The 26,612-nt window shown below is 36.2% G+C and overlaps 1 protein-coding gene across 6 annotated transcripts; it reads right to left on the bottom strand.

The window, feature by feature from the left end:
* Positions 1–343: 343 nt before the first annotated feature.
* Positions 344–26,612, bottom strand: LOC134531565 (uncharacterized). Of its 6 annotated transcripts, none has more exons than XM_063367267.1 (4): positions 26,441–26,586; positions 24,378–24,596; positions 21,286–21,837; positions 344–16,883 (listed from the first exon to the last, which is right to left on the bottom strand). In XM_063367267.1, exon 4 carries the CDS (start codon positions 9,766–9,768, stop codon positions 8,521–8,523), a length of 1,248 nt encoding a protein of 415 aa, XP_063223337.1. In that variant the 5' UTR covers positions 9,769–16,883; positions 21,286–21,837; positions 24,378–24,596; positions 26,441–26,586; the 3' UTR covers positions 344–8,520. The 6 variants fall into 6 exon arrangements, 5 of the variants coding, with proteins under 5 accessions (XP_063223337.1, XP_063223340.1, XP_063223339.1 ...); XM_063367270.1 differs by having other exon boundaries at positions 21,628–21,837; positions 26,441–26,556; XM_063367269.1 differs by having other exon boundaries at positions 24,378–24,593; positions 26,441–26,556.

The following is a 26,612-nucleotide window of genomic DNA, read 5'->3' as shown; positions in this document are numbered from 1 at the left end:
TTACAAACACTGTCTTCATGCAATCAATGGCTTTGAGGGCCATTACACTCACTTCAGGGTCATCCTCTGGAGGCCGCTGAATAATACAGACTTACTTTCCCCCTTTAAATTCTACTAATACAAATTTTCCTTGTTTTAAATCAAAGAGTTCTGTTTCACTTTCTTCGTCATCAGATATGGCACCTAGATTGTAAACACTATTGCCAGATGTTACACTTGCATCACTGTCAGAACTTATTTCTGTCATTCTCACAAACTTAAGTTTTTTCTTTGGTTTCTCTGCCCTATCATTATTTGATTTATGCATTTTCTCGCTAATGTTAGGACTACAATTCTTCTTTCCTTTATTATTTTCTTTCTTTAGGTATGTTTTTTTCATTTCTCTTCAGGATATCTGCTGCAATCTCCATCTTCTCAGGTGTGTCGGTCAATATTCTGGTTCTTCCTGGTTTCCTTCCTTTGTTGGTTTGTTAACGGGGGCCTGCTTTTGGGTATGGTTTTATCTGTTCAGGTGTTACTGTCATGTTCTTTGCTGAAGTGTGCTCTTCAAGCTGCAGACCTTGATCTTGACTTGGTTTGCATTTTAATAGACCTAGTGATGATGACTCAGCTGTTTAAGTTGATGGTGTGTGCTCCGGAGGCAGAATAGTTGATTCTGTAGCATACCTCGGGGTCAGTTACCAAAGCCAATTCCTCAAGGTCATTCTGCTCTTTTAAGCTTTGTTGGTTTGTTGGGTTTGGTCGATCAGTTACAGACAATCCAATAAAGTCGTCAGAAAAAACATCCTTGTTAAATGGATAAATACCACACTTTTTGAAAGCAGATTGTATGTTCTTTTGTGTCAGAGCATTTGTTTAGGCTTGGCCAGATAATTCTGCAATTTCACATATTGACATTGTCTTACCAGGATTTGAGGCAAGCCACGAGTCAATGGTGCGGTTATAGAATGCCTTCAGAGGAGCAAACACTCCCACATCCAAAGGTTGAAGCTTGTGGCTACAGTGAGGTGGAAGTGTTAATGACAATGCCATTTTCTTTCGCAAAATCTATGGTCTGGACAGTCATGTTGCTGTCATGACTATCCATTATTATAAGAACAGGACAATCTTTGGATGGCTTTGCATGCTTTACAAAATGTTGAAGGAAATGGGGAAATATTTCACTTGACATCCATCCCGAGGGGTTGGCAGCTCCAGCAGCTCCAGCAGTTGCCCCTTTCAACATTAAATGCTCCTTAAACTTATGGCGTGGGAACACATAGAATGGAGGAATTGAGTTTCCTACAACGTTAATACCAAGCACCATCGTTACAAGTTGTCCCCTTTCTGCCAAAGTCATTTCACCTACAAGCTTCGATCCCTTCTCTGCTAAGACACCAGTTGTGCTTTGCACAGTTTTAACAGCTGTCTCATCAACATTGTAGATGGACTGGGGTTCAAACTTGTGACGCTTTAAGTCTTCTTCTAAATTGACAAAAAAATCTGCAACATTTTTTTTGTTGAAACTAGTAGCTCTGGAAAGGGTTACAGCTTCTGGCTTACGAAGAGTAATATTGGGATTCCTTTTCAAAAACCCTCTTAACCAATCCAAGCCAGCCAATTTACTTGCTTCCCAGGTATTTGGAAATTTCTTTTTGTTAGCTAATGCAAACTGGTAGGCAATTTCTCTAGTCTTAGTTCGTGTGAGCCCATAATTCATTCTAGACATGGTTAAAACATAATCCAACAATAGGTTTTCCTCTTCAATCGTGAAGACCTGAGTCGAAGTGTGTTTTGATCAGTACAAGTTTTCAGATCCGGACAAATTATTTTAATAATAACGTACCTTGCAAGTGATGTCTTAGGAATGTCATATTTCAAAGCAGTTTCTCGCTTCTAATATCTCTCTTACCGCATTCTTCGTATTATCTATGTTTGGGACTACCCTCTCAGTTTTTTTCTTGTAAGTCAAAGGCATCTTGTGGGAAAACCTGAAAAAGATTTTAAAATTAGGTTGCTTCAGATGTTAAGCCTATACAAATGCTGAGGGTAGGTCTAGATTTGCAAAAAAAACTGTTTGCTGTAGGATTTCTAAAATTCATTATAACAAATCCATACAAGTATTCTTAGGCGTAATGATTAGGGTCTACTGAAGAAAATTTACAAATTGCAACCAATAATTCAGAGTTCACCTATAAGTTTGCAATTACAGTATAATCTCGTTATAGCGAGCACGGTAATAGCAAGAACACGGCTATAACGAGGTATTTTTGAGGAATTTACGGCATGATCGCTTGAAGCGCGGTTTTTTTATTTGTATGCTTTATCTCCACCCCTCTCGCTCGCCACTAGACATCTTGCAGTTGATGCCTGTCACATTCTTCAGCCGTGCAGTCGCTACCTAAGTGCGTGGCTTAAAAATAGAATCCCATCCTTTCTTTCTTTTATCAAACTTCCGTTAGTTATCTGTGCCGTGTGTAGACAAAGTTTGATATTGGAACAGAAACAACGTAAGAAAGTATTTTTTACAAATTAGAAATATGTATGTTTTTGTTTTTATAATCGCGTATTTTCACGTTTTTTTTTGTTGTTATCTTAAAAGCGATAATATTGAAAAGCCACTCTAATGAGATTTAATTGTTTCTTGGTTAAAAACTATTAATTATCAAATATTGTTAATTGTTTATATTCTATTTATTATTATTTACGTGACGTCATACTGTACGCGTACGCAATACGACTGGATTTGTTGCTGCAACATAACATAGCATGTTATGCGGTATCAGAAGTAACGAGTAACGTAACGATAGTAACGAGTTCTAATTGTTAGAGTAACGAATACATACGGGTACACATTTTTTCGTTACTTTTACACCTCTATAAGGCACTACCGTATTTATTTCTGAATCGCTAGGGCAGTTTTCTTGTAACTTTTGTTTCGGTCAGTTGTTGGGGTCTCTGTCCGGGAAAGGGGTGGTGATGGTTTGAGTTTAATCCCAAATTTATTTTATAAAAAAGTTGACAGGTTTCTTTAAATGAAAAAAGTATAGTTTTCCAGCGTTTTCCAGCGACTATTACGTTTGAAGCGTACGTGCGTTGCCGCAGCCGCACTCCTGCTTTTTTGTAAGGAATTAAATCGTCGCACTACACTAGCACCACCTGTTAGCAACATCCCAAACCAACATGGCCACCAGCAGACAGCCCGCGTCGACAATAGATAGCAGGACAATGCTGCGTCGGCCGCGGACTGAGATGCTATACTTACGTGGCTTGGTAGGGTATTCTGGTTATTTTGACGCAATCGGTGATCGCATCCGTACTTATGGGGTATCGTTTTAAAGAGAATTCACACATCTGCTCACTGAAATTAAGATTTCGTTAATATAACCTGTTTTTTTACAATTATACAGGTTTAAACACAATTTTTATGCTATTTTCAGTTGATTTTTATTTTTTGGGGGCCAGAATTTGTCCAATTCGGTTATAGCGAGGACACGGTTATAGCGAGGATCAAACCCGGAACCGTGACACCTCGCTATAACGGGACTCTAGTGTACTTACATAATGGCAAATTGTTTACTTAAAATTAACTTAATTAGTTCCCATGTCTAGTCTAGTCATGAAATTAAAACTGAACAAATTGTTACAAAGCTTCGGCCTTTTGAGTTACGTTATAACATACTACTTAGTTTTTGCACACTTAACTTCAAATTTAAATTATTTGTTTTAAATAACATGTCATGTCCCAAACCTCCCTATATTAGGCATCCCAAACTTCCCTATGGTGCAATAAAAAACAAACTTAGCCAGAGGCTCATAACATATAACTTTTTACTTAAGGTTAATTTTTTCCAAATAATCCTTAAAAGTAGTACCTTTGTATAAAACAGACACACTTACTTCAATGTTGACAGAAATGTAGTCATAATTTCAATGTTGAATCATACAGATTTTAGGAAAAAAAAACAGTTTTTAATTTATTAAGAAGACATCACTATCTGAATCTGTTCAAGAACATACCTACAACAAATGGAGGGAAACAGCTGTTTACAAAAAAAAATCAATGTAGTTCTACCAACATTTCACTGACAAAACATGGTGTCCCAAAGGTCCCTGTGTACAAAACGTCCCCACGTTCCCCTACATTTGGAGTGTGGAAATGACAAAAATGTTGATTGCTGAGTATGAATGTAATGAAATTCTGTACAGTGCAAAGCACGAAGATTACAAAAGTAGGAACAAAAGACAACATCTGTATAAAACCATCGCTGATGCTATAATCAATGTTAAACCTGGTTGTTCTATTGAAGACATAAAAAAGAAAATAAATGGTCTTAGAAGCCAATATTTAATCAAAAAAATGAAGTAAAAAAATCATTTTTATTAATTTTTATTATGAAGAGTAATGACATGATTGTACGGGATAAAATGTTACAACAACCTAATTAACCGTAATGTGTAATAGGTTATGTACAGGTTAAGAGCGTATGATTAAAGTTACAATTTGAATAGTTCTATAAATCATTATATCTCTAGTAATATACCCAGTTTATATAGTTATGTTTTTAAAATTCCTTTAACTGTAATTTGTAAGATATTTGCAAAACTTATAAATTTGTTACAGAATACTACAGTTCAAAGCCTGTCAAGCAGGACGTACATATGGAAATTGTTATGTATTAAACATTTATTTATAGGTCCTGAACAGTATTAAAAGTGGTGCCGACGGTGATGATGTTTATAAACCAACAGTGTACTGGTATCCCATGCTACACTTTCTTGAAATGTTGACTGATGCAGACAGTTCTGAAAGCAATTTAGACAATGAAAATGAACTGTCAACAAATGTAAGTAATGATCATATTGTAATTTATGTTGTTTCGTAATTCATTTAAGAAATATACTCTTGTTGCCACTGTACTTTTCCTGGTCCATTATAAAAGTTTTTAAAGATTTCTCTTATTTCCTTACCATGACGATTGTGACCAAAACTGATTTGCTTACTAATAGGCTCCATGTTGTCATGTTCCTCATTACTTTCTGCTATTAAATACTGAGAACCATCTCGATTCACTATACACAAATGTCTTGTCTTGTATACAAATACCTTCTCTTGTGAACTAACAAGTTGTGCAAGGTGCAAGCAACTTTGGTTAAGCAAGTAACTTTTTCGGGAGAAAGATTAATTGCTGTTATGAAAACACGGAATCGGCTTGCAAGAATTCCAAAAGCACTTTCCACCATTCTCCGTCCACGGGATAATCTGTAATTAAAAATCTTTTCTTCTTTTGTAATGTTCTTCATTGGATATGGTTTCATAACATTATAGCTCAATGGAAAAGCATCATCAGCTAATATGACAAATGGTGTAACATTTGGAACATTTGGAAGTTTTCTTTCTTCAGGTATATTCAGTATTGACCTGTCAGTTAAACATATCTTCAGTTTACTCTTTGCATATATTCCACCATCACCAATTTGACCGTTTGTTCCAAGAAATTTGTAGTTTGCATCTACAAGAGCGAGTAGCACAATGCTATTGAAATACTTGTAGTTAAAGAAATGTGAGCCACTAGATTCAGGGCATTTGATACGTATGTGTTTTCCGTCCATGGCGCCTAAGTGTTAAACACATTCCATTGTGTTTCAAATTCATTTGCTATCTGCAGCCATTGGTTTTGCGTTGAGGGCACCTGTACAGGGAAAAAAAACCTATTAGAAATATGATACATTGGCACAGAACAGGATACATACCAAATCTACGTGCTTATTTGTCTCTTGAAGTTCACAATCACTTGTTATAGGCATTTTTAAAACTCAATAGGTGAAATTATATCTACTGCAATGATATCACTCAAGTCATCGTCATTTGCTTCTAAAATGTTTTTACATATTTTAGATAATGAAGTGCTTTTTCCAGTACTACATAATTCTATGTCTTGTTTTTTCTTGCAGGTTCAGCCTGTCAGTAATGATGGCAACCAGTCTCAGTGTAGGGCTACTACGTCTGCTTCCCAGAGTAACAGCACAACTGGTCAGTCAAACAAGAGGCAAAAGGTTCTCAATACTGATTCCTTATTGCTGCAGGCATCAACAACAATGGCTGAAATGTCTCAGTTGGCTAAAGAATTGTGTGGAAATGAAGATTCATTTGATACATTTGATACATTTGATACATTTGGTAAATTTGTTGCAACTGAGCTGCGGGCCATGGACAATGAGTGCCACAATGCATTATTGGTACGCCAGGCTAAAAGAAAAATCCAGCAAATTCTGATGGATACATGGGATACTGTAGACTCTGCAACATTACTGTCAAGTACACCTTCATCCTTAGACTCATTTTCAAACAGTCAAACTATATTTGTACACACACTACCTACAGATGCAACTGATGTGTCTACGGATTTGATTGCTAGAGCAATACATTTTTCCAATTTAAGTAACACTGTGGGTAGTGAGATTCAAGAGCACCTGTAAAGAATATTGATTTATGTACATTGTATGCATGTGCGTGTGATGTTTTTATATAATATTATAATTATTAAATAACATCAAAAAAATTGTTGTTACCTTTAAAACTTTATCCTTCAGTGATTTATAAATTGCTTCACATGTTTCAGGTATTATCTTAGATATTGTGCACTGAGGTATACGGGTGCTGTATTGTAGACTGTGTGTTGTAGCTCTCTCCGGTTGCTAAAAATCTTAGGGTGACCATGAGTCGATCTTCAACTCTTATAGAATTTCTTAGGTGAGTGTCTTGTTTTTTTTATAAAGGGTGTTACTTTTGATACAATATAAGAAAAAGTATCATTGTCCATTCTCAGATAATTAATGTAACTTTCCTGGTCTTCAATCAACAGATCTTTTATTAAGTTTTCATGAATCCCTCTATCACCTCGTCTTGCAATCCATGGTCTAACCCACACACTAGGACTAGGTTGTCGCCTTTTTTTCAATATAAATGATAACATTATGACAGCACTGAGTGTAGTTGCACAAGCATAGAATTATTCATCATCCATAGAAATGTTTTCTTTAAACAATTCAATGTGGTTAATAAGTTTAACTGTTTAATGAACACTTCATACACTACAAACAATCAAATGCTATGCAATTACTGACTACTTCTTTGACAACAATCTTTTATGTAGTGTACTTGACAGCCTAGAACTTTTATAAAATAAGCACTCATCAAATATTTTATTAAAAGATGGAAAATATATTTTATAAAAGATGTTTTATAAAACATTTTACCAGCCTTACTTCATTGCACTCGACTAACCGTGAAAATTTATTCCAGAACCACGCGATGCTCTGTTCGTGCAATTGTATGACCTCGGTCAACTTCCATATGAAGGGCCCACGGGTAAAAAATGTTTAGTCAATTTTAATGATTTTTCAGGAGAGCAATTTTAATGTTTAAGTACTTGTCAAGAGCTAACATACAATCATTATTTGCTGCAAGCCTTTTTCTTAGAATATTACACTAACGAAGAACAAAGAACATATAGCTAAAATATTAAAATGGTTTAATTTTTTATAGAGTATGTAAAATTATTAAAACTTGTGTAAACATTGTTGTGATGTAACCCGGTTTTCCCATTTAATTGATATGCAGAGAAATACTACTTTCATTAATTATTGCAAAACAATGGTGATGACATATTTCTATATGAAAATTTTATTTGAAATCTAATTCTTTCTCATTAAAGGAACAAAAAAGCAATATAGTCGTATATTTATTTACAGGAACAGACATTCACTATTTATGAGTTAGGCCAGTGTAGTAGTCTGCCACCCTTGGATTTGTACAGAAGTTCTTCAAGCATTGCAGATCATCATACTTTTCCTTTGTGATCGGCAAACCAGCTGGAAAAAATACTAGGATAGTATCCAAACATGTAAAATGGCATATACCTGTATTATATTTAACATTAATTGATAACTTAGTCATGACTGTGATAATTTTTTAGGGCAGTTTATAATAACCAAATTGTACAGCAAATACGTGAAAAGATAATTCAGCTACAACATTGGAATATATTAGATTATTTGAACATTAAATAATCACTCAGAAGGATGAAAAATGTAATGGAAAACTAAATAAATTATTTTGGTAGATATAGGTGTAAAATATGACTTTTTAACTCACCATCATAGCCAATGTTTGTCAGAATAAACTCAGTTTCTGATGTTGCAATGGCTGCTGCTTCTTTTTACCTTTTGTAGGTAGCACTGGGACGTTGTTCCATGGTCCATTAAATGAGTTTCGATATTTTATAAGTGCAGGATGATTTCTGAAACACTTAAAACCTTGACAGTTCGAAAAGCACACTACAACTTCTTCCGATAGTATGTGTCCAGGTGTGTTGTCCAATCTTTGATCATTTCTTGTTCAACTTCAACCACTTCAAAAGTTGAAGGCTTTACTCTAGGGATTCTGATCATTTCAGCCCATTCTTCTGACATCTCGGCTCTTGTTTTTTTGGTTTATCAGTCTTGAGTTCTTGTCACATTCATTATATTAATGTCCTCTTATCGGGTATGTACATGTGACATGTTGCAGGCGGTGTTCCTTGTGAAAACGGTGTGGTTTTTGGTTTCGCAAAATTCCTCCAGTTCGGTGACATTTTCTTCTAGATAGTTGTAGATAAAATGGTGGAGAAAAGAACAAACTTCATTACTTCCCTTTTGCCCGACTGTTTCAGGATACACATAAAACACGCTTCTTCCAGTCGACAAAACATGGACATTGAAGAAGAACATAGAAAGTTGACGTCTGTAGTAAACTTCACCAGTAGTGATATTCGGAATCGGGTAGTTCTTTGAGAAATCAAACACTATTGCTTCCTTTATGATGTCACGTCGACATGTAACTTTGGCCTTTCTTTTCAGATCATACCACTGTTGAGCTGTCTTGTGATGTGATTTCCTATCAGTGCAGATGTTGTTAATTTCATTACTTAACCTTTCTTTTGTTTGGTTGTCCTCAGCGATTTGCAGTTCTGCTTCTAAGCAACTTTTTCTGGCATTAAATACATCACACTGTGCGCAAGTGTCAGTTCTGGGGTATCCAAAAGCAATATTAAAATCTGCATTGAAAATACTTCTGTAGGTCTCGTATGATACTTTTGTATCAGGATTCTTCTCTAGGAACATTTTGTAGACCTTCGATATATTTAACTCTTCAGGTAAATACTTCTTCTTGCTGTCTTTCTGACTATAAAGACTCTCTCTTTCTCTTAAGCTGTTAATGTGATAATGAATTTTTTGGTTAGTTTCATCTGGAAGTGCATGAACACGGTTCTTGTGTTTACCACGTTTGTCCCTTGACGCATCCCCCGAACTCTTAAGCGATTGCAAAATATAATTAACTTTACCTTTTCCTATCCCATGCACTGACATGAAAGCTTTTCTGCAAACGCTTACTTCAGCTGGTTTTCCTTCTTCCAAGTATCGTAAACGGTACGAAAAGGTGGCGTCTCTCAGATTTGCTACTTCTTCTGGCTGTCTGGGACGCCGTTGTTTAACTGGTAATATGGTTATCAACCCAGCAAGACAGATGTTTATCTCGTCAGTAGAATGCATACTGTTCATACGTTTAATTATCTCTTTTCTTTTATCTTCATCTACAATCTCAAAACACTTTTTCTTACATTGGCAGTCTGGGCGTATTTCATGACTTTGAAGTTTTATTTTCTTCCTAACCTCTTGCAAACAGCCATACTTACGTTTTCTTTTTGAATTGGAGGGAATATTCCTGCTATCTTCATTTGAATCCATTGTTTTTTGATGACATCACAAACATGTACAAAATTGAATAAATGCCAATTGTAATTCACTGAAATGCCAAATGTTTATAAAATATTGCAACAAACAATATACATTATAGAGTAAGGGAAGCCTAAGATGCACATAAAGTTTTGCCATTCCTGATTACACCCGAACAATTCACCTTCAGCCAACCTCGGGTTTATTTATATATATTTATATTTCTGTTTATTTTAACGTAGCTATACTAACAACCGTCCATAGTGTTTTAATGTAGCTAACCTAACCGACCACTTTTAATATTTTAATTCATTTTTCCTGCGCAAAAATAAAACAAATCCCGAAGTTGGCCGAAGGTGAATTGTTCGGGTGTAATCGGGAATGGCAGAACTTTATGTGAATCTTAGGTCTCCCTATATTTTTTTTTTTGTTTGGGTGGGCTTCAGCGGATGGGCCAGCAGCCATAGTGCAATGAAGCGTATTAACGATTCTAAAAACATTTCTTAGGATCGAGGTACTATATCTACTCTTCTCGGTAGAGGCCCGTCTACCGTGAGGAAAAATTAAGGCCATGGAACATAGGAATAGGGAGGTGGAGGGTTAACCAACCACCGGGATAAAAGCAAAAGTCGCAATATCCAACCATACAAATTAAATGCAAATGTTGGCTTGTAGAATAAACCGAATAATAATATCTAAAACCTCACGGGAGTGTTCATATAACATCCTTGGGTAACAATAGGGTGGCAAAATTCCTATTGCCTTAAGGCTCTGAAAGAAGTGGGTTCTGTTCCCAATACAAAGGCAATCTAATAAAAGATGGTGTACATCAGAGTCTGAGGATCCACAAACACACATTGAGTTTTCAAGAATTCCTAGTCTTTATAAATGAGATGTTCGGTTCTTAAATGAAAGGAGATAACCCCGTGACGTCTGGAGTGATAGGCGCCAGATCGGGCATAGACCGCAAAAGAATTTTGATGTAACATGGAGTATGAGGAGTGATGAGTTTGAGTATAGTGATGCCATGTGTCGACCATGACCTGAGTGTAATGGCTTTTAATAAGAGGCTTTAGATTATTAATTGAGTGTGGATGGTAAGCAGAACCCTTTGTAATGGCGAATTTAGCTAAACGATTAACCAACTCATTCCCAGGAATCCCAATATGTCCTGGACTCCATAAAAATTGTGGCAGAGATGTGATGGCCAGATCTGAAGTATCATAGCTTTAATACGGAGTATAAGTACCTCGGACGGAGAGAGATGCGATCCCAGGGAAGATAAAACACTTACAGAATCCGTCAAGATGATCGAATATGGAATGTTATGAGATAGTATATATTGCAGGGCGAGAAATATAGCATAATAGATAGTGACATACGTGGGGTTGTTTATACATCCCCAATCGTTTATTAGTAGCATCATACCATGCTGCACCAACACCATCACCAGTTTTTGAGCCATCGGTATAGATGCGGAAATTGGGAAAGACGTTCCAAAAATTCTTGTCGTAAGACGATCGGCAGATCGTGTTTATTACCCAATAGGATTATATTGGGGACATAATGTCCTACATTATATGGACAATGATAGATATTGGGGGATTCAGGCTTAATTTCTTAGGCCAAATTGTATATGTCGGTTGGAATGTCGATTAACTTTAGTAAAGTGTTTCGGAGTTCAATGTGATTCGAACGAATTGAGCGAATCCATTGTTGTAAGCGAGACAACTGCATCTGCAAAGATAGCGAAAGTAGACCTAACTCGACTTGTAGGTATATTATCGGAGTAGATTTGAAAGCTCCCAAAAGAATATGCATACAATCATTTTGTATTCGTTCCGACCGTCTCATGTGTGCAGCCGGTGAATGAGGTAGGAGGTGATTGCCAATAAGTAGTATGGAACATATAGTAGAGATATATAACGTGCAAAGGAAAATTACGTCTGCCCCCCACTGTGTATGCATACCTGCCAACCTTACAGAAAAGCAATTAGTACAATTTTCAAAAGAAAATAGTAAAATTATAGTACAATCATTGAAAGGCAATTTTTATACGCAATAGAGGCGCGGCAAAAATTATTTTGTTTTGCACATATAATGTTCACGAAAAAAAAAACTGTAAAAAACAATATGGTAATAATTTGGTTTTGGAAACATACCTTTTCTTAATGATTCTAAGTGCATGTCACTGGATACATATCATGGTGCTTGAATACATTATTTATTTTTTCTGCAGCAGGGATACATGTGTGGCAGATTTAGCTTTCTTGAGAAAAGTTTCATCGAAGTCTTGTTCATAACAAATGCTGTTAGTACGTTTTGCCAACAATATACTGTTTAAAACTTTGTCTGACATTGAAGCTCTGAAAGTGGTCCTATTTTTTTTAATGCTGCTAAAAACCCTCTCACACTCAGCATTGCTATGTGGAATAACCAACACTGATAGCATTGCATGAGCAACTCTGTCATACTTAAGACCACCAACACCACTACCTATTTTCCCTATGTAAGACCACAACTTGTCTATTCTCTCCACTGAATCCAGTGGGATGTCATTGTCCACCTGCAAAGAACAAAACTGTTGTTGAAGAATGTCTAGTGCCTCCCCATCCTTGACAAGTAGCACAGCAGGAAACATGTCCACAAAATACTTCACTGAAGAAAATGATGAGCTCGCAATATTTTTCACATTAACCACTTCAGCATGCTTTAAAATTTCATTTTTCAAGGGAATTTTCTAAATAATGTAATCACATGAGAGTTTAAAGAAATTCCGAACTGATGTGTAAAACTTAGATTTGTCAGATTGTGTCAATGTAGCCACTACTTTTGATGCATTGCAACCCACAACTAGGTCTTCATCCGACTTCTGGTTTGTAGCACTATTGTACAGAACATCATGTACTGGTGTTGTCTTGATGACATGAGGTTTTACAAATTTCACAAGCAATTCTTTTAACACATCTGTCAACAATCCCCTAAGATGTATGTGAGGTGTTTGAGATTGCAGGATGACATTTGCTTTATTTAGGTCATCAGTGAGAAACATGAAAATTCTCTCTTGACGTGACAAAATTGGAATGGTTTTTTGCTCTTCTGGTTCACATGACTGCTTGATCTTCTTGCCATAACAAAAATTATCTGAAGTTGAAGTTCTTTTTAAGGAACTTTCACCTGAACGCAAGCCTGCATTTCTGTTTTCATCTGAAACTCTGCAAGAACTTTCTTCGACTTTACCTGGCAACTTCTTAGGGATTTTTTACAAATGTAAAGAACCTTTTGGACATTCAAGCTTACTATCTACTTCTTCTTTATAAAACCAAATTAAGGGTTGCCACAAATCTATTAACCTACCGATACACTCTCCCAGGGATAGCCACCTAGTGGAGACATAATTCAAGAATTTCTTTGATTTTTGTCACAGAGGATTTGCAAATTCTTGAGCTGCTCTTTACGTTTAGCACTTTTATGCAAATAGTAGTAAATATCAACAAGGATTTCATCTACACGAACATGAAGCCCTGAGGAACCCTTTTCTGCTGGTAAGTGCAGTAAATGGCATGCACATCCCAAAACAATAATATTTTCATGGTGTTGCTGAAGTTCTGCGGCTACACCATTTTTGTGGCCAATCATGACCAATGCATTATCGGAACCTAGGGCAATGCAATTTCTAACAGGAATGGAATGCTTTTCTAAACTGTTGAGCAACATTTTCCCGATGTTTTTCCCAGTTGCAGCACCCTCTAACGGTACAATTTCAAGCAAATCCATTTTGATTTGAGAATCTTTCTCACTAAAATAGGTCACTACAACTGGGTAAAGCTTAGAATCATCGTTGCTCCCATCTGTAGCAATTGAAAATGGAACTTTTTTCAACATACCTGCTGTAACATTTTGACGCTCACTTGCCATTTCTGCAATTATTGTAGTGGTTTTGGTGCGTCCACAACTGTATTTCTTAGATTCTTCGCTCCTGGGAAACATTTTTCTCAACAAAGGTCCAGCATGATCTGCTAGTGACACCGGCAGGTTATGTTCCAGAATAAATGATGTGAAATAACATTCTGCTCGAATAACACTAAAATCGTCACTTTGAACACTAAAAAAATTACTAATGTTGGTTGAACTTCCAAGTGAAGCATTCCTTGTGTGTTTCACTGTTCCTTCGTGAACTTTCAAGTCATTTCTACCCCCGTGCGAAATATTTATTTCACACGAGCAATAAGCACAGAAAGCATAATTGATGCCAGTTTTTGAACGCCTAACCCACGGAATTTCTTTACTATAACAATCTCAAAATACTTGGTTATAAGGTTTCTTTTTCTGTTTACTCGCCATTTTTACCGCGAATTTCCGCGCATGCTTGAAAACAAACAATTCCCGTACGCGTAGGTGTAGCTTCTGCCTGTAGCAAACACGGTAATTTTCCACTGCCAATGGCGTTCAAGGTTACGTTCGTACAATGAGTGAATGACTACGCTGTAGTGAAAATATGGCATAACTACTACAAATGGAGTATGCTAGTTCCGAAAATACAGTATTACGAGCTTCTTTTATTATCTACTAAACGTCTTCTGTTGTGTACGATCTTGATACCGCATGTTCGATACCGTAATTGTATGACATCAGTATAGATTTACTGTTACGAATCACCCAAATGAGACAAAAATTAGAAAAAGCTTGGAAATCGTACAATAATTTAAACCAATAGTACAATCGTACATTAGGGCGCAAAATCGTACATTGTACGGGAAAATCGTACAAGTTGGCAGCTATGTGTATGTGCTAAAGCTTTGAGGAAATACATTCTGCAGGTACATTTATCAACAACGAATTGAGTATGTGCATTCCCTGTATGCTTCCTGTCACATAACACCAAGATATTTAACCGTGACAAGGCCGCGGCTAGTCCCTGTTATTAGTGGCGCGTCTCCGGCTGCTCAGGGGCGGTAGATTAGGGTCCGTGCCTCGTGGCCTAAGGGATCTAGCCTGCCCAGGATGACTTCAGGAAATAAAAGTCCGCATGAAGTTTCCGGGTTTTATGTACGATAAAACATACCCTTTACGTGGGGCTACCGCAGTCCCGCCTGTGGCAATCTCAATAAGGGCGATGCCCGGTTCCGCGCGCTTTAGTTTCCCCGCACACTGCAAGGGGCGTCCCACCCGTCCACCTCCCTGCCCCACGTGCCGCGACCGCGACTCCCCTCCTCCACGAGCCCGCGGAACGCACGGATTGGCCACAGGCGGAGAACCACGGCCTAGGCGCGCGGTGAATAATACGAATAAAATAAATAAAAAATAATACAAACTATAAAACAAATAAAATATAAAATGAAATACCATACAAAATAAGTAACTGCAAAAGAAAACACAAGTCTACACTGCACCCTCAGCGAGTAGAAACACTTCCAAGAAGCACCACTCGGCAGAAGGCATTGGCGTGACATATAGGCCTGTAAGAGTTAAGGAGGCCTTTGGGCCGACGTCAACCGACTGGACTAAAGGAAGAGAAATATTATTAAGATGTGGAATAGGCACCTGGGCCGGCATTACTTTCTTTGTAAAAATACACCAAATTAGTTTTCTGTAGTGATATACGAAGTCCTCGTTCATTTAACCAGACATGCGCTTCATGTAACGCAGATTGAAGAGTATTACAGGCACCAACAAAGGATGAACTATGGCACCATATTACTACGTCATCAGCATAACCTGTGATATATGCATACGGTCCAACATGAAACATTAAGTCTTGAACATATAAAATAAATGATATAGGGCTAAGGACACTCCCTTGTACTAATCCCTAAGTATGTCGTACATAAGATGAACAAGTGACCGTTCGAGGTTTATAAATGCGATGAGAAAAAAGAACCTAAATTATTGTAACAAGTTGTGTAGGTAGACCAAGTCGGGTTAAATTCTCTATCAACATTGGCCATTGGACAGTATCAAAAGCTGAACTAATGTCAAGGAATATAGCCCCGAGCATACCCTTTGTCTGAAGCGCACGGTAGATTTGTGCATAAAGAGTATAGATGGCATCATCCGTTCCTAGATGTGATCGAAAGCCAAATTGTTCCGGACGTATTAGATTGTTACGCTCAAGCCACCACCCACACAGCACTCTTATGTTGCAGAAACATAACAGTTAAATAACTTTGTAACATTCTTAATGTTTCAGAAATGTTACCATACGTAATTGTTCGGTTTCAGTTACATTACACTTACGTAGATATGTCCTCTTTCATAACTTAATGCTGCAATGTCTCTGAAACATTACTACAGTGATACCTCTCAGAAATGTAACATTGTTACCTAAAATATATGCTACATTGTTACATAACAAATATGTGACATTGTTACATGTTTCATACCATATATGTAACATTGTTACATAACATAAACGTAATGTATATGATATAAAATTGACAATAGTATATTCATACCATATTAATAGAGGGGTATGCTTGCAAACTGCAATATACAGGCAAAACAACTGGCCTACTCTTGTCTCTTGTAATAAGCTGAATTATAGGCATTCCTCATTGGTAAAATAATTATGTGCTAACAATAAAGGAATTAACTCTATTTTGTAGTATAACAAGTGCATTAAAGGTAGACCAGCTTTGTCTACATTTTTGGAACAATTTCACCATACTGTTATAAATCTGCAGTACTTTTTCTTTATTTCGACCACATTATGTACAGATATTATTTATAATATTGTGCTAAAAAATATCACATTTATGAAGGAAAAAACCTGGACATGTTGTCCACACTTCTTTATGAAAGTTTCGTACAAATTTTCTTTTAGGACTGGCGATTGTTGAAAGTTATTTCAGCCCACGATGTTGAAAAACTGAATATCAAATAAATGTTGTTAAATTTTCTGTTTGCATTTAGTATTCATATATTTTCCCTTTTAACATTCATTTTTATGCGTCATTTTAAACACTTTCTCCCATCATCCATAACCATACCATTTAGAAACTTGGAAAAGAACAAAAAAATCATATCGTTCTGCCTTGAAAAATATATTGCAACAAGAATGTGTACAACAGAATTAATTAACATTCTCATACACCTCACTTCTCAGTTCTTCTCTCTTCTTCTTTTTTCTGGAACAAAAATAAAACCTATTAATTTCCTTAACTGGCACCCTACAGTACAACAGACATACAGTATGATTGTACCATCACCTGGTAGTCCAGGTTTGGATAAAGCATGACCTAGGAAACTGAGGTTTCAGAGTTTTGCAATCTTTAGAAAACGAAAGTGAAAACATATTACATGAATATTAAAACAAAAACTGCAAAAATTATGACATCATATGAACTGTAACAAAGCTGAACTTAATTGCTCTGGATAACATGAAAGTATTATTTCACAATCTTTTGAAGAATTATAGTAATAACATATTTTTTTTAATAATTGAAATTAAAATAAATCAGTTGAATATTGATGCACAAAATGTAATTCTTAACTGATACACAGTAATACCAGAAATCTCAATTTTGCCGCTTTACCACATACAAAACTATACTCTCAACACATGACTTTAATTACAAACATAAGTTTTGAGACTGTCTCGCATCACTTTTCGAAAACTAGGCTTCATTTAAACTGATTTTGGGGCTGGTACAATCATATATATACTAAAAAAATATATTAGCAGTCAAACTGCAAAGGAATGTGAATTGCAGACTCAGATGAAACAGCTAACATTTTCATTGCAAATTTCAATGATATTTCGCTAACATATCTAGATTTTGTCATTAAGGATACGGCATCTCATCATATGCCTTTCATGAAGTATTATTTACCCAATCAGCAAGAAAAAAAAAAAAATTGATATGTACCAAGTTTGTATATACAATGTTTTCTACAATAAATATTGCAAAGAAAATGGTAAAATGTTTGGCTAAATGTTTGTTTACAATTTTTTAAAAACATTATAAACTATTACACTTATACATGTTTCATAAGAAATTATTTTTAAAAATTGCAAGTGAAACATTCCTGCAAATATGTACAGTATATTTCAAAATATTACAAATATTGCAAACAAAATATTATTTTGAAACTATTTCAGATATATAAGTTATAACATTTTAACACTATATTTTTAATTATAATAAGCAGAAACAGATATAAATTTTTAAAAAAGATAAGCGAAAATATATCATTTTAAAAGCTACAAAACATTTTAAGTTTATTATTATATAAAACGTCATATTAGCAAGTAGACATGTTCTGATAGTAAATGTTAAGGTAACTGGTTGAGAAGGCAAGGCTCATAGGATTCCAACTGCATCCAGTTTTCTATTGGTTGGGTTGCACACTGTCAACATCATCAGTTTCCAGAATAAGACATTAAAATGTGGAAAGGAAATTAAACATAAGGTAACTGCTGAGATTAACAGTAATGTTTCGGAGTTTTCATTAAAAAAATTCTAGGAACTACATTAATTGCTGCACTCTGATAATACACATTACATATAAATTTGCTGAAGTTATAAGTTCTATTTATTATGGCAGTAGTGCAAGATGGGAGACTATACACGTGCATCAGGAACAACGGAAATAAACTGACAGGAAATGAGTGAAGAAAAGGCCCGTAAGATTACATTTCTGAGAAACATAGCAGGCATTAAAAAACTAAATTACAATTTCTCTCTGTCAGCCCTCAATTTGGCTTGGACAAGCCATTTTACAGTTATATACGACACTTATTTTTCTGTCGCACCTCTAAAATATTCCCGTACAGATCCTGCAACATACGTTAATGGTTTACTTCTGCAGACTACTTTAAAAGCCATATTTATTTGTTAATTTATTTATTAAAGAAAGAACAATACTTTCTTCAGTATTCATGAATAAAAACATGTCTGGACTGGATGTTGACCATTAAGACATCCTTTAAGGGGCCTCCACACTCAAATTTTCATGACTTTTTGTTTTCGTTTTATTTGTACAAGATAGTGTTTTTGTTTTGTAGACATAAAATGTGACTGAAATTTGCTCTTACTAAAATTCTTTATCACGCATAGTGTTTGCACAGTGACACGATTAGGCAAAAAAAATTGTTTTATACCATCTTATAAATTTGAAAACTTTAAAATTTGACCCATGATTTCTGTCTTCATACCAAATTTGAATTCAAAATTCTGAGCACAGAAAAAAAGTAATATTTAACAACTCACTTCATTAAACATCCACACAGCACAGACACCATCTTTGAACATAGTAGAGGAAATTACTGATTGGCTACTTAAAGCCAACAAGAAATTTTTTAAGAATTTAGCAGTGGGTCCCATTAAATGCTTGTTCATGGTAAAAAAAAAAATTTGAATTCAAAGCAAATACGCCTTTTAGTAGTATCAGCACACAGTATAATGATGTGAAGGCAGTTTTATGTTAGTAGGTGTGAGATTGCCATTTTTCCAAACATCAATAAAAGTTAGCATATCTGCTCAACTGATCGGGCATAATGGGAGTTTATCTTAGTTTACTTACCCAGAATTAATAAAACGAGGTTCAAATCTTTGAATGGTTGTTTTGTACGAACTCCAGCCCAACTGTACTGTACTGCTCAGGGCCGGTGCAAGGTAAATTGGCGACCTAGGCGAAAAACCTTAGCGCCCCCCCCCCCCCCCCCCCCCCCGGCCGGATACCCCAAAAAAATTTGCCTTGCCTCAAAATACAACGCATAAGCCTAAGATTTTGTCAACAATCTTGTGTTTTTTTTTTTTACTTTTTTACTTATAAATCATAAACAGGTCACAGTGGACTTTAAATAATTACTTATATCAATATAAACGTTCCAAACTGTTACAAAAATTCATTTTCATCTAGTTTCTATAATCGTTAAACATGTTATATCAGCTGTTATGTGTCGTGCTGCGCCGCCCCCAGCTACTTGGCGCCCTGGGCGGTTGCCTAGTTCGCCTATATGGACGCGCCGGCCCTGGTACTGCTAGGTCATTGCTAATCAGACGTTTCAGAATATTTACAGTGACGTTGTACACATCAGATCCCCCAATGCCTTTCATTTGAGCAACCTAAACATATTAAAAATAACATTGTTGTTATGTACACACACTAAAAGCATTAGACAATTTTTTTTCTTTCCACATATTTTTGATTTTATGGAATAGGATAAGGTGATTAGTTAACCTCAGCACTTATTCAGTTTGACCAACAATTTTTCATTTAAAAATTCAAGCATGTTTCCAAGGCAAAACAAAATTTTTTTTTCAAGGAATTTTGTAAATAATATAACTACATATTTCAAGTCACTGGGCCACAGCGGTCTAGTGGTCAGAATCCTACCCTCTTAGGAAGGCGACCTATAGGTTCAATTCTTGGAGGGTTCAACGCGGATTTTCACATGTGGGAATCATGTTGGAGGATATTGCTGATCTATGAATATCCCAGAGATCCCATCCCCCCCCCTCCATTTGTCGCGCCCCTTTCATTCTGTTGCAGTGTATGTGTTCATTTGGTCTCTTTTTTTTTTTTACATTTAACTGAAGGTGCATTAATTACCTAAACAAGATCAATTCTATTTTCTTGCAATTTCTGAACATTGTGGCACTCAGACCATCCTAAATGCTGAGATGGTTTCTTATTAAATTCCATAGCAGATTCCTTCCCCAGTTTCCTTACACCCGTGTCGGTCCCCCAAGGTCTTTGGCTTTTGGCAGGCACACTAAGGCCTTAAACTGACTTGATTAATAGCAAAACATGTTAGTTGGTTTTAAAAACGGCTGACACAAAATGGTACACAGTTACTGTTATCAGAATGTTTACAACTGCAATATTTTAAACCATTCACTATATAAACAGTTGCTTTGCTTAATTTGTGGGAAACAGAACATAATTACAGTAAGATAAATAATTCAAGCATAATTCCACATTTTCAAGGTTGGTGACCACTCCGTTATTACATAGTTATAAGTTTACTAATTAATTTATACAGCAATAAAAAAACTAATAGAGATTTTACATTTGTAGAAAAAAACAAAATAAATGTTTGCAATCTCTTAAACAGTTAGTTTAAAAAGCTTTAGGTGACCCTACAGTGTATAAAATGAGGCATAGCGAATGGCTGTCTAAAAGGATTTCTGTGAAGTCCAAGTCGAGTTCCCCAGTTCTCAAATACAACACATGCACCCATCTGGTAATGTATGTATACTAATTCTACCAACTTGCCATTCTTTTTAAAAAAATTGGCATCTTCCAATAACATATCCAATTCTTTCAATGATTCCACATCTGCAGTGGCAATCTTGGTAGTTCTAAATCATGAACACTTGCAACACTGTCAGCAATTGTACTGGAATTTTTCAACTCTAACATATGGTGTTCGATGGCCGTAACTTTATTGTTCAACCGATTCGATCTTCTAATGACCTCCTTCTGAAATTCTGGACAAAAGATTAAACAATTAGTAAATAAAATAAAAAATAATTTAAAAAGAAATTTTCTAGTAAAAACTCATTACATGAATTTGCAAACCTTTTAATGAAGCAGCTATATCATTAACAGCAATGTCGCTGGATGCGATGTCACAAGCTCTTTCATTACTATTCAATGGTGACAATTGTCTGGCAGGTGTTTTACAATTTGTAGGAATGAAATCCACTGGTAATGTTATGGGAAACTCTGTTACCATATTCACATTTTTTGCACTACTTTCACCTAGCAAGCAGGCACTGTTATTTGAAGCTGCAAGTGGTGTACATGAACTGACTGGCTGGGAGTGAGGTGATCTCACTAATGACTGAGTGAGTTGATCATTAATCAATGACTGGGATGCAGAGAAATTCTGTAACTTTTCAGCAGTAACGGACAAAAGACCTTTTGGCCTTTTAGAGAACGGCGGTTGTGGTAGAGGTGGTAATAAAGGATGTGGTGATTCTTCCTCAGATTCTGATGACTCCTGCACTCGTTTAGCTCTCTCATGCCGTATTATCCTCCTAGCTGATTTATCTCCATCAGATGTAGCACTGTCAAAGTCAGAATATTTTTCGGGTGATTACAATTTCCCGATCCCATCTTCGTAAGTGCCTAGAAAATGAATTTTTACCATTAATCTTTGCACACAACTAAAATATAATTGTGAAGTGTTTCTTTGACTTACATTAATATTATCAATAATTGTAAAAGTTAAATTATTGACCCAAACTACATGTAATTAACACATTCAAAATGGAAAAAAAAGTGACTTGTTGACAATGGGGTTGTGAGGAGAATAAGATATATCACTAACCTCGTAATAACTCGAGTTTCACAAAATATATCCTTAAACCATAATAAATTTATATGTTGACAAAATTAGTTCTGCGGAAATGATCATTAAGATAACTGCAGTGGAAACAATTATTAGAAGTTTGCCACATATGCTTTCTTATTGTGGCACACCAGCCCGTATTTTCTTCGCATTGGACATAGCCCCTCCTGTGGTTACTCGGAAGGTTCTGTTTTCAAGATAGGATGTGAAGGATGCGGCTAGTTTAATGTAACAGTCTGGGAAATGTGTTTGGAATAGCTTGTAGAGTAGCCCTGCATGAAACATCCTGTAAAAAGCTTTCTACACGTCTAAAAATGTCACAAAAACGTAGTCTTGGACGTTGAAGGCGCTAGTTATTTGCACAGTGAGGCATATTAACTGGTGTACTGTCGAGTGCGTGCTGCGGAAGCCGAACTGTTCTTTTGGCAGCAAATTATTTTCACGTATGTGGCTGTTGAGTCTGTTTAATAGAATAGCCTCTGCAACTTTAGATATAGTGCTAAGCAGGCTAATTGGCATGTAGCTCTGGGGCAGTGCTTTGTTTTTCCCTGGCTTGTGGAAAACAAAAACTTTAGCTTCTTTCCATTGTTTCGGAAAGATGTTTAGTGTTAACATCGCATTGATACAGGTGGCTAGGTACTCGAGGTCTTCTTCTGGGAGTTGTTTAAGGACAATGGCCTGAATGCCATCTTTTCACGGCTTCATTTTCTGGATAGCGCTATGTATTTCCTGAGCCTGTGTGGGGAGGGGATCCGAGACTGTGGGGAGACGCAGTTTAGTGCGGAGCTCGCGATATATCCGCGCTGTGAAGGGCCTATCGCAGGGCTCCATGTTGGGTTGAAAAACTGTTTCTAAGGTGTCAGCGAAAGCTTGTGCCTTTTCTTGTGGTAGAAACGCAAGGCCATTGTTTGTTTTTAATGGCAGAATTTTATCAGTTTTATTTAAAATTCACTTTGTCATTGACCAGGCACTGCTGTCCTGGACATTGAGTTGGGCGACTTTTGGCTCCCATTGGCTGCTTCGCCACAGGGAAATTTCGTCCGAGATAACTGCTTGCAGCTCATTTATTCGCAGCTTTGTGGTTGGGGTGCGTCGCTGTGTGTATTCGCGGCGGAGTCTGTTTTGTTGCGTTTTCAGTTCGCAAATATATGCTGGCAGCTCGTCGTGTGCTAGTTTAACCTCCTTTTCTGGAACACATCGTGTAATGCCAGCCTGGATTGTTGTAGTGAATTCAGTAATCGCTGTTTCTAAACTGTCGCCATTATCAATATTTAATGCGGCCGCATCTGGAAGGGTTATGCTTATAAACTGTTTAAAACTTCGCCAGTCTGCGTGTTTATAATCTTTTATTTTTCGCGGCGGGTTTGAGTCCGCATTGGCGTCGTCAAAGGTTACGTGTACGGGAAAATGATCCAATGACAATGCATGTAGTACTTCAGAGCTCGAATCCTGTGTTTACTCGCTTACTAATTGCCAAATTCAGGATGTCTGGCGTGGACCTGAGCACACCTGAGTCATGAGTAGGCTCTGAGGGAGCATGAAAATGATAGTTTTTATTAGTCTGGTGGTTGAGTAGGAGCCTGAAATTCATTGTAGTTGAGTGGCAGTTCCACGCTGTATGTTTGGCGTTGATATCGCCAACCGCAAGGAAGCTGGGTGCAGGCCCATATAAAGAATCTAAGTCCTCTACAGTGAGAGACCTACCTGGGCGAGCGTACATTGAAATAAGTGTAATTTGTAGTGCATTTATTGTTAGTTTTATGCCTATCGCTTCTAAGTTTGGAAAGTCTGGGAGGGGGTATAAAGGCCTCATCCTATAGTAGTAATTCAAAAGTGCTATCAATGACTAGTCTTATAGCATATTTTTCACCACCACCATTCTCTTGCATTTTCTTTCAGCTGACTGTCAAGTGAGAGCACTTTATACATTTACTTGCAGTGTAAATAAGGCGATATACAGTACAATTTTATGTGAGTCAAAAAGTTGTAGTGTGTCCAATCATCTTTTGTGATGTTCTTAATAGAAACACTGAAAAACATGAGCTTACACCACGGAAGCTGACAAAATTTTTGCTCAAACACATTTTGTCAAGGTAACTAACAACCACTCTTTTTGCATTGATCAACTTCAAATCACCATAGGAACATTTTTCATTAATAAACTTACCCTCCAAAATAAATATTTTTCCCTGTTCTGAACAATAGTAGCACCCATTAAGTATTATCAAAGTGTCTTTTGTTTTATGACAAAGTACATATTTAGATCTATAGTCAATAAAAACTATAGGCATAAGGATAAATACCATTTATACCACACCTGATGTTGCAAAAATCCTGTTCACACCATGGACATCCCAATCATTAGAAGGCTCCTCTTTGTTTGCAATTGATCTAATTAGCTTCATCTGGCTGGTTTATTTAGGCCAGAAGCATTTATTTCCATCTTCTATAAGCCAATTTGATGGCACTAGTTGTACTCAATCAACAAATTCTACCACTGAAGACATCTTCCAGGTGGTAAGATAAAAGGCAGCTTCTTGAAAACAGTAAAACAGACATGTTTGTCATTAGAATAACACTTGTCACTTTCTATGAACTCCACACTTATCATGGTATTTCTAACACAAATGTCATAATTTTTATAAATAGACAATTTAGCCATTTATATTACAGCATACAATTAACTCATGTATGTATTATAGGAAAAAGAGAAAAACTATTTTCTTTAATAGGAATTTTTCCATAATTTTCTTGCTATTTCACACACATTCCACACACACAGTTCAAAAGATTCTTTAACAATTGTAATATCAAGCATGGAAGATTCACATGGCTTATCATAGAGATTCTTGAATGGGACTAATTTGTACCCAATAATGTAAGTTTGTTCCCCATCATGCACAATGTTTAATACTGAAACAATATCATTTTTCAAAAGACAACAATTATTTTTGCCATCACAAATAACAGAAAAAAACCCGTATTAAATTACTTGTACTGTAACACATTTCCACTGTCTGTTCCCATCATCAGAGCCCACTCGTTATGTGGGCTGCTAACTTTACTGCACTTTGTATTGATGTCTTTTGAAACATACAGTGCCTCTCTTTCCTTATACCTTCTTTCAAGCTGTTGCAATGGCTTTTCACTTTTCCGCAACAATTTCTTAATAGAAGCCATATAGTTCTTAAATCTAAATGCACTGAAGGAATCTAGAGAGCCAAATTTGTTTACATCATTTGCAAGATGTATTAAATTATGAACATTATGAGATACATGTTCTTTCCCATAAATAATTTCAAAAGATATGACAAAATGGTGCAACAACTTTTCAGCATAATTAATGTTCTTTAGTTCCAACAACTGGCAGCAACATAAAATAGTAACTGACACATGAAGAGAGAAAAAATGAGTGTACATGTCTTCACTCAATATATTCTTCAAAATGATCGGACCTGTGTACAGAAGGAGCTGCCTGAACTCAGTAGCCTTCCAGTTTCTTACTTCTTGTAAAGATCTTGGACATCGTGCAAAATCACAAAGTAATGTGTTCTGCAACGATACCAGTTTAGTGGAAATAATTTTAACAGAGTTTCCTGATAATCTAACCGTTAAAGGTCCACCAATCCACAGATAAATCATCTTCCTCATTACTCCTAGACAAACGAGGTGCATGTAATCTAATGGCACACATAACACGAGCCCGAAATGTGGAATTCTTGTTAAAATTATTTCCCCTGCATGATAATCCTCATATAAATATTTGGAAAACCCTTCATCGCATCTCAAAGGACTGGCTGGCATTTCTGTTGGAAAACATACTCTTTTCTCAACATAAACACCTTCAATACAACACTTGGTACAACTGTTGTATCCACTGTATCGAAGCACTGACACTTATACTTGTACTAGGCCTATACACTTCAATGTCATCCTTTCGATCATGTGTGTAATTGTGAGAATAGTTAACTTTTTCAACACTGAGAAGTGTTTCTTCTTGTATTAATCTACGCTTATGTCTATCACTATAACCTGCTACAGTTCGCAGTTTTCTTTTCTTGTCCATTGCAATATAAACATCCGTATCCAACTGGGAATGTACACGAGTATATCCTGATTAGGTGCTCCAAGCCTAAATTCGCAAGCACATTCCTAACCCCACCACATTTTGAGTAAGGATAGGAATATGGAAATATACGAACATCGAGGAATCGGGAACCAATTTTCGTTCAAAGAAAAAACACAGTGAATATTCATACTAACTACCGAACAAACATTTTCCTCTAACCTAAAATTTGTCATAAGCATGCTACCGAAAGATCTATGAAATAATTATTCACTGTAAACAAAAATAGTACAAAATTAATAATTGTTGCTTACCGTGTCAGCTATATCTATTAATGAAAAACACTGATTTCTAACTAAAGTTAACAAACTTCACATAATTCACATTACCAAACCAAAACAAAAACTTATTTGGCGCGAATATCATGAACATACATATTACCAACGACGTATATATATACGTCGTTGCATATTACAAAAGATACGA

Source organism: Bacillus rossius, chromosome 5, assembly GCF_032445375.1.
Source record: "Bacillus rossius redtenbacheri isolate Brsri chromosome 5, Brsri_v3, whole genome shotgun sequence".
In the NCBI taxonomy this organism is placed as follows: domain Eukaryota; kingdom Metazoa; phylum Arthropoda; class Insecta; order Phasmatodea; family Bacillidae; genus Bacillus; species Bacillus rossius.
The sequence above is the reverse complement of the archived record's forward strand: the minus strand, read 5'-3'. Positions and strand labels throughout refer to the sequence as shown.

Bases quoted from the DNA above. Each gene is read 5' to 3' on its own strand.
- LOC134531565 (XM_063367267.1), bottom strand. From the start codon at position 9,768: ATGGATTCAAATGAAGATAGCAGGAATATTCCCTCCAATTCAAAAAGA.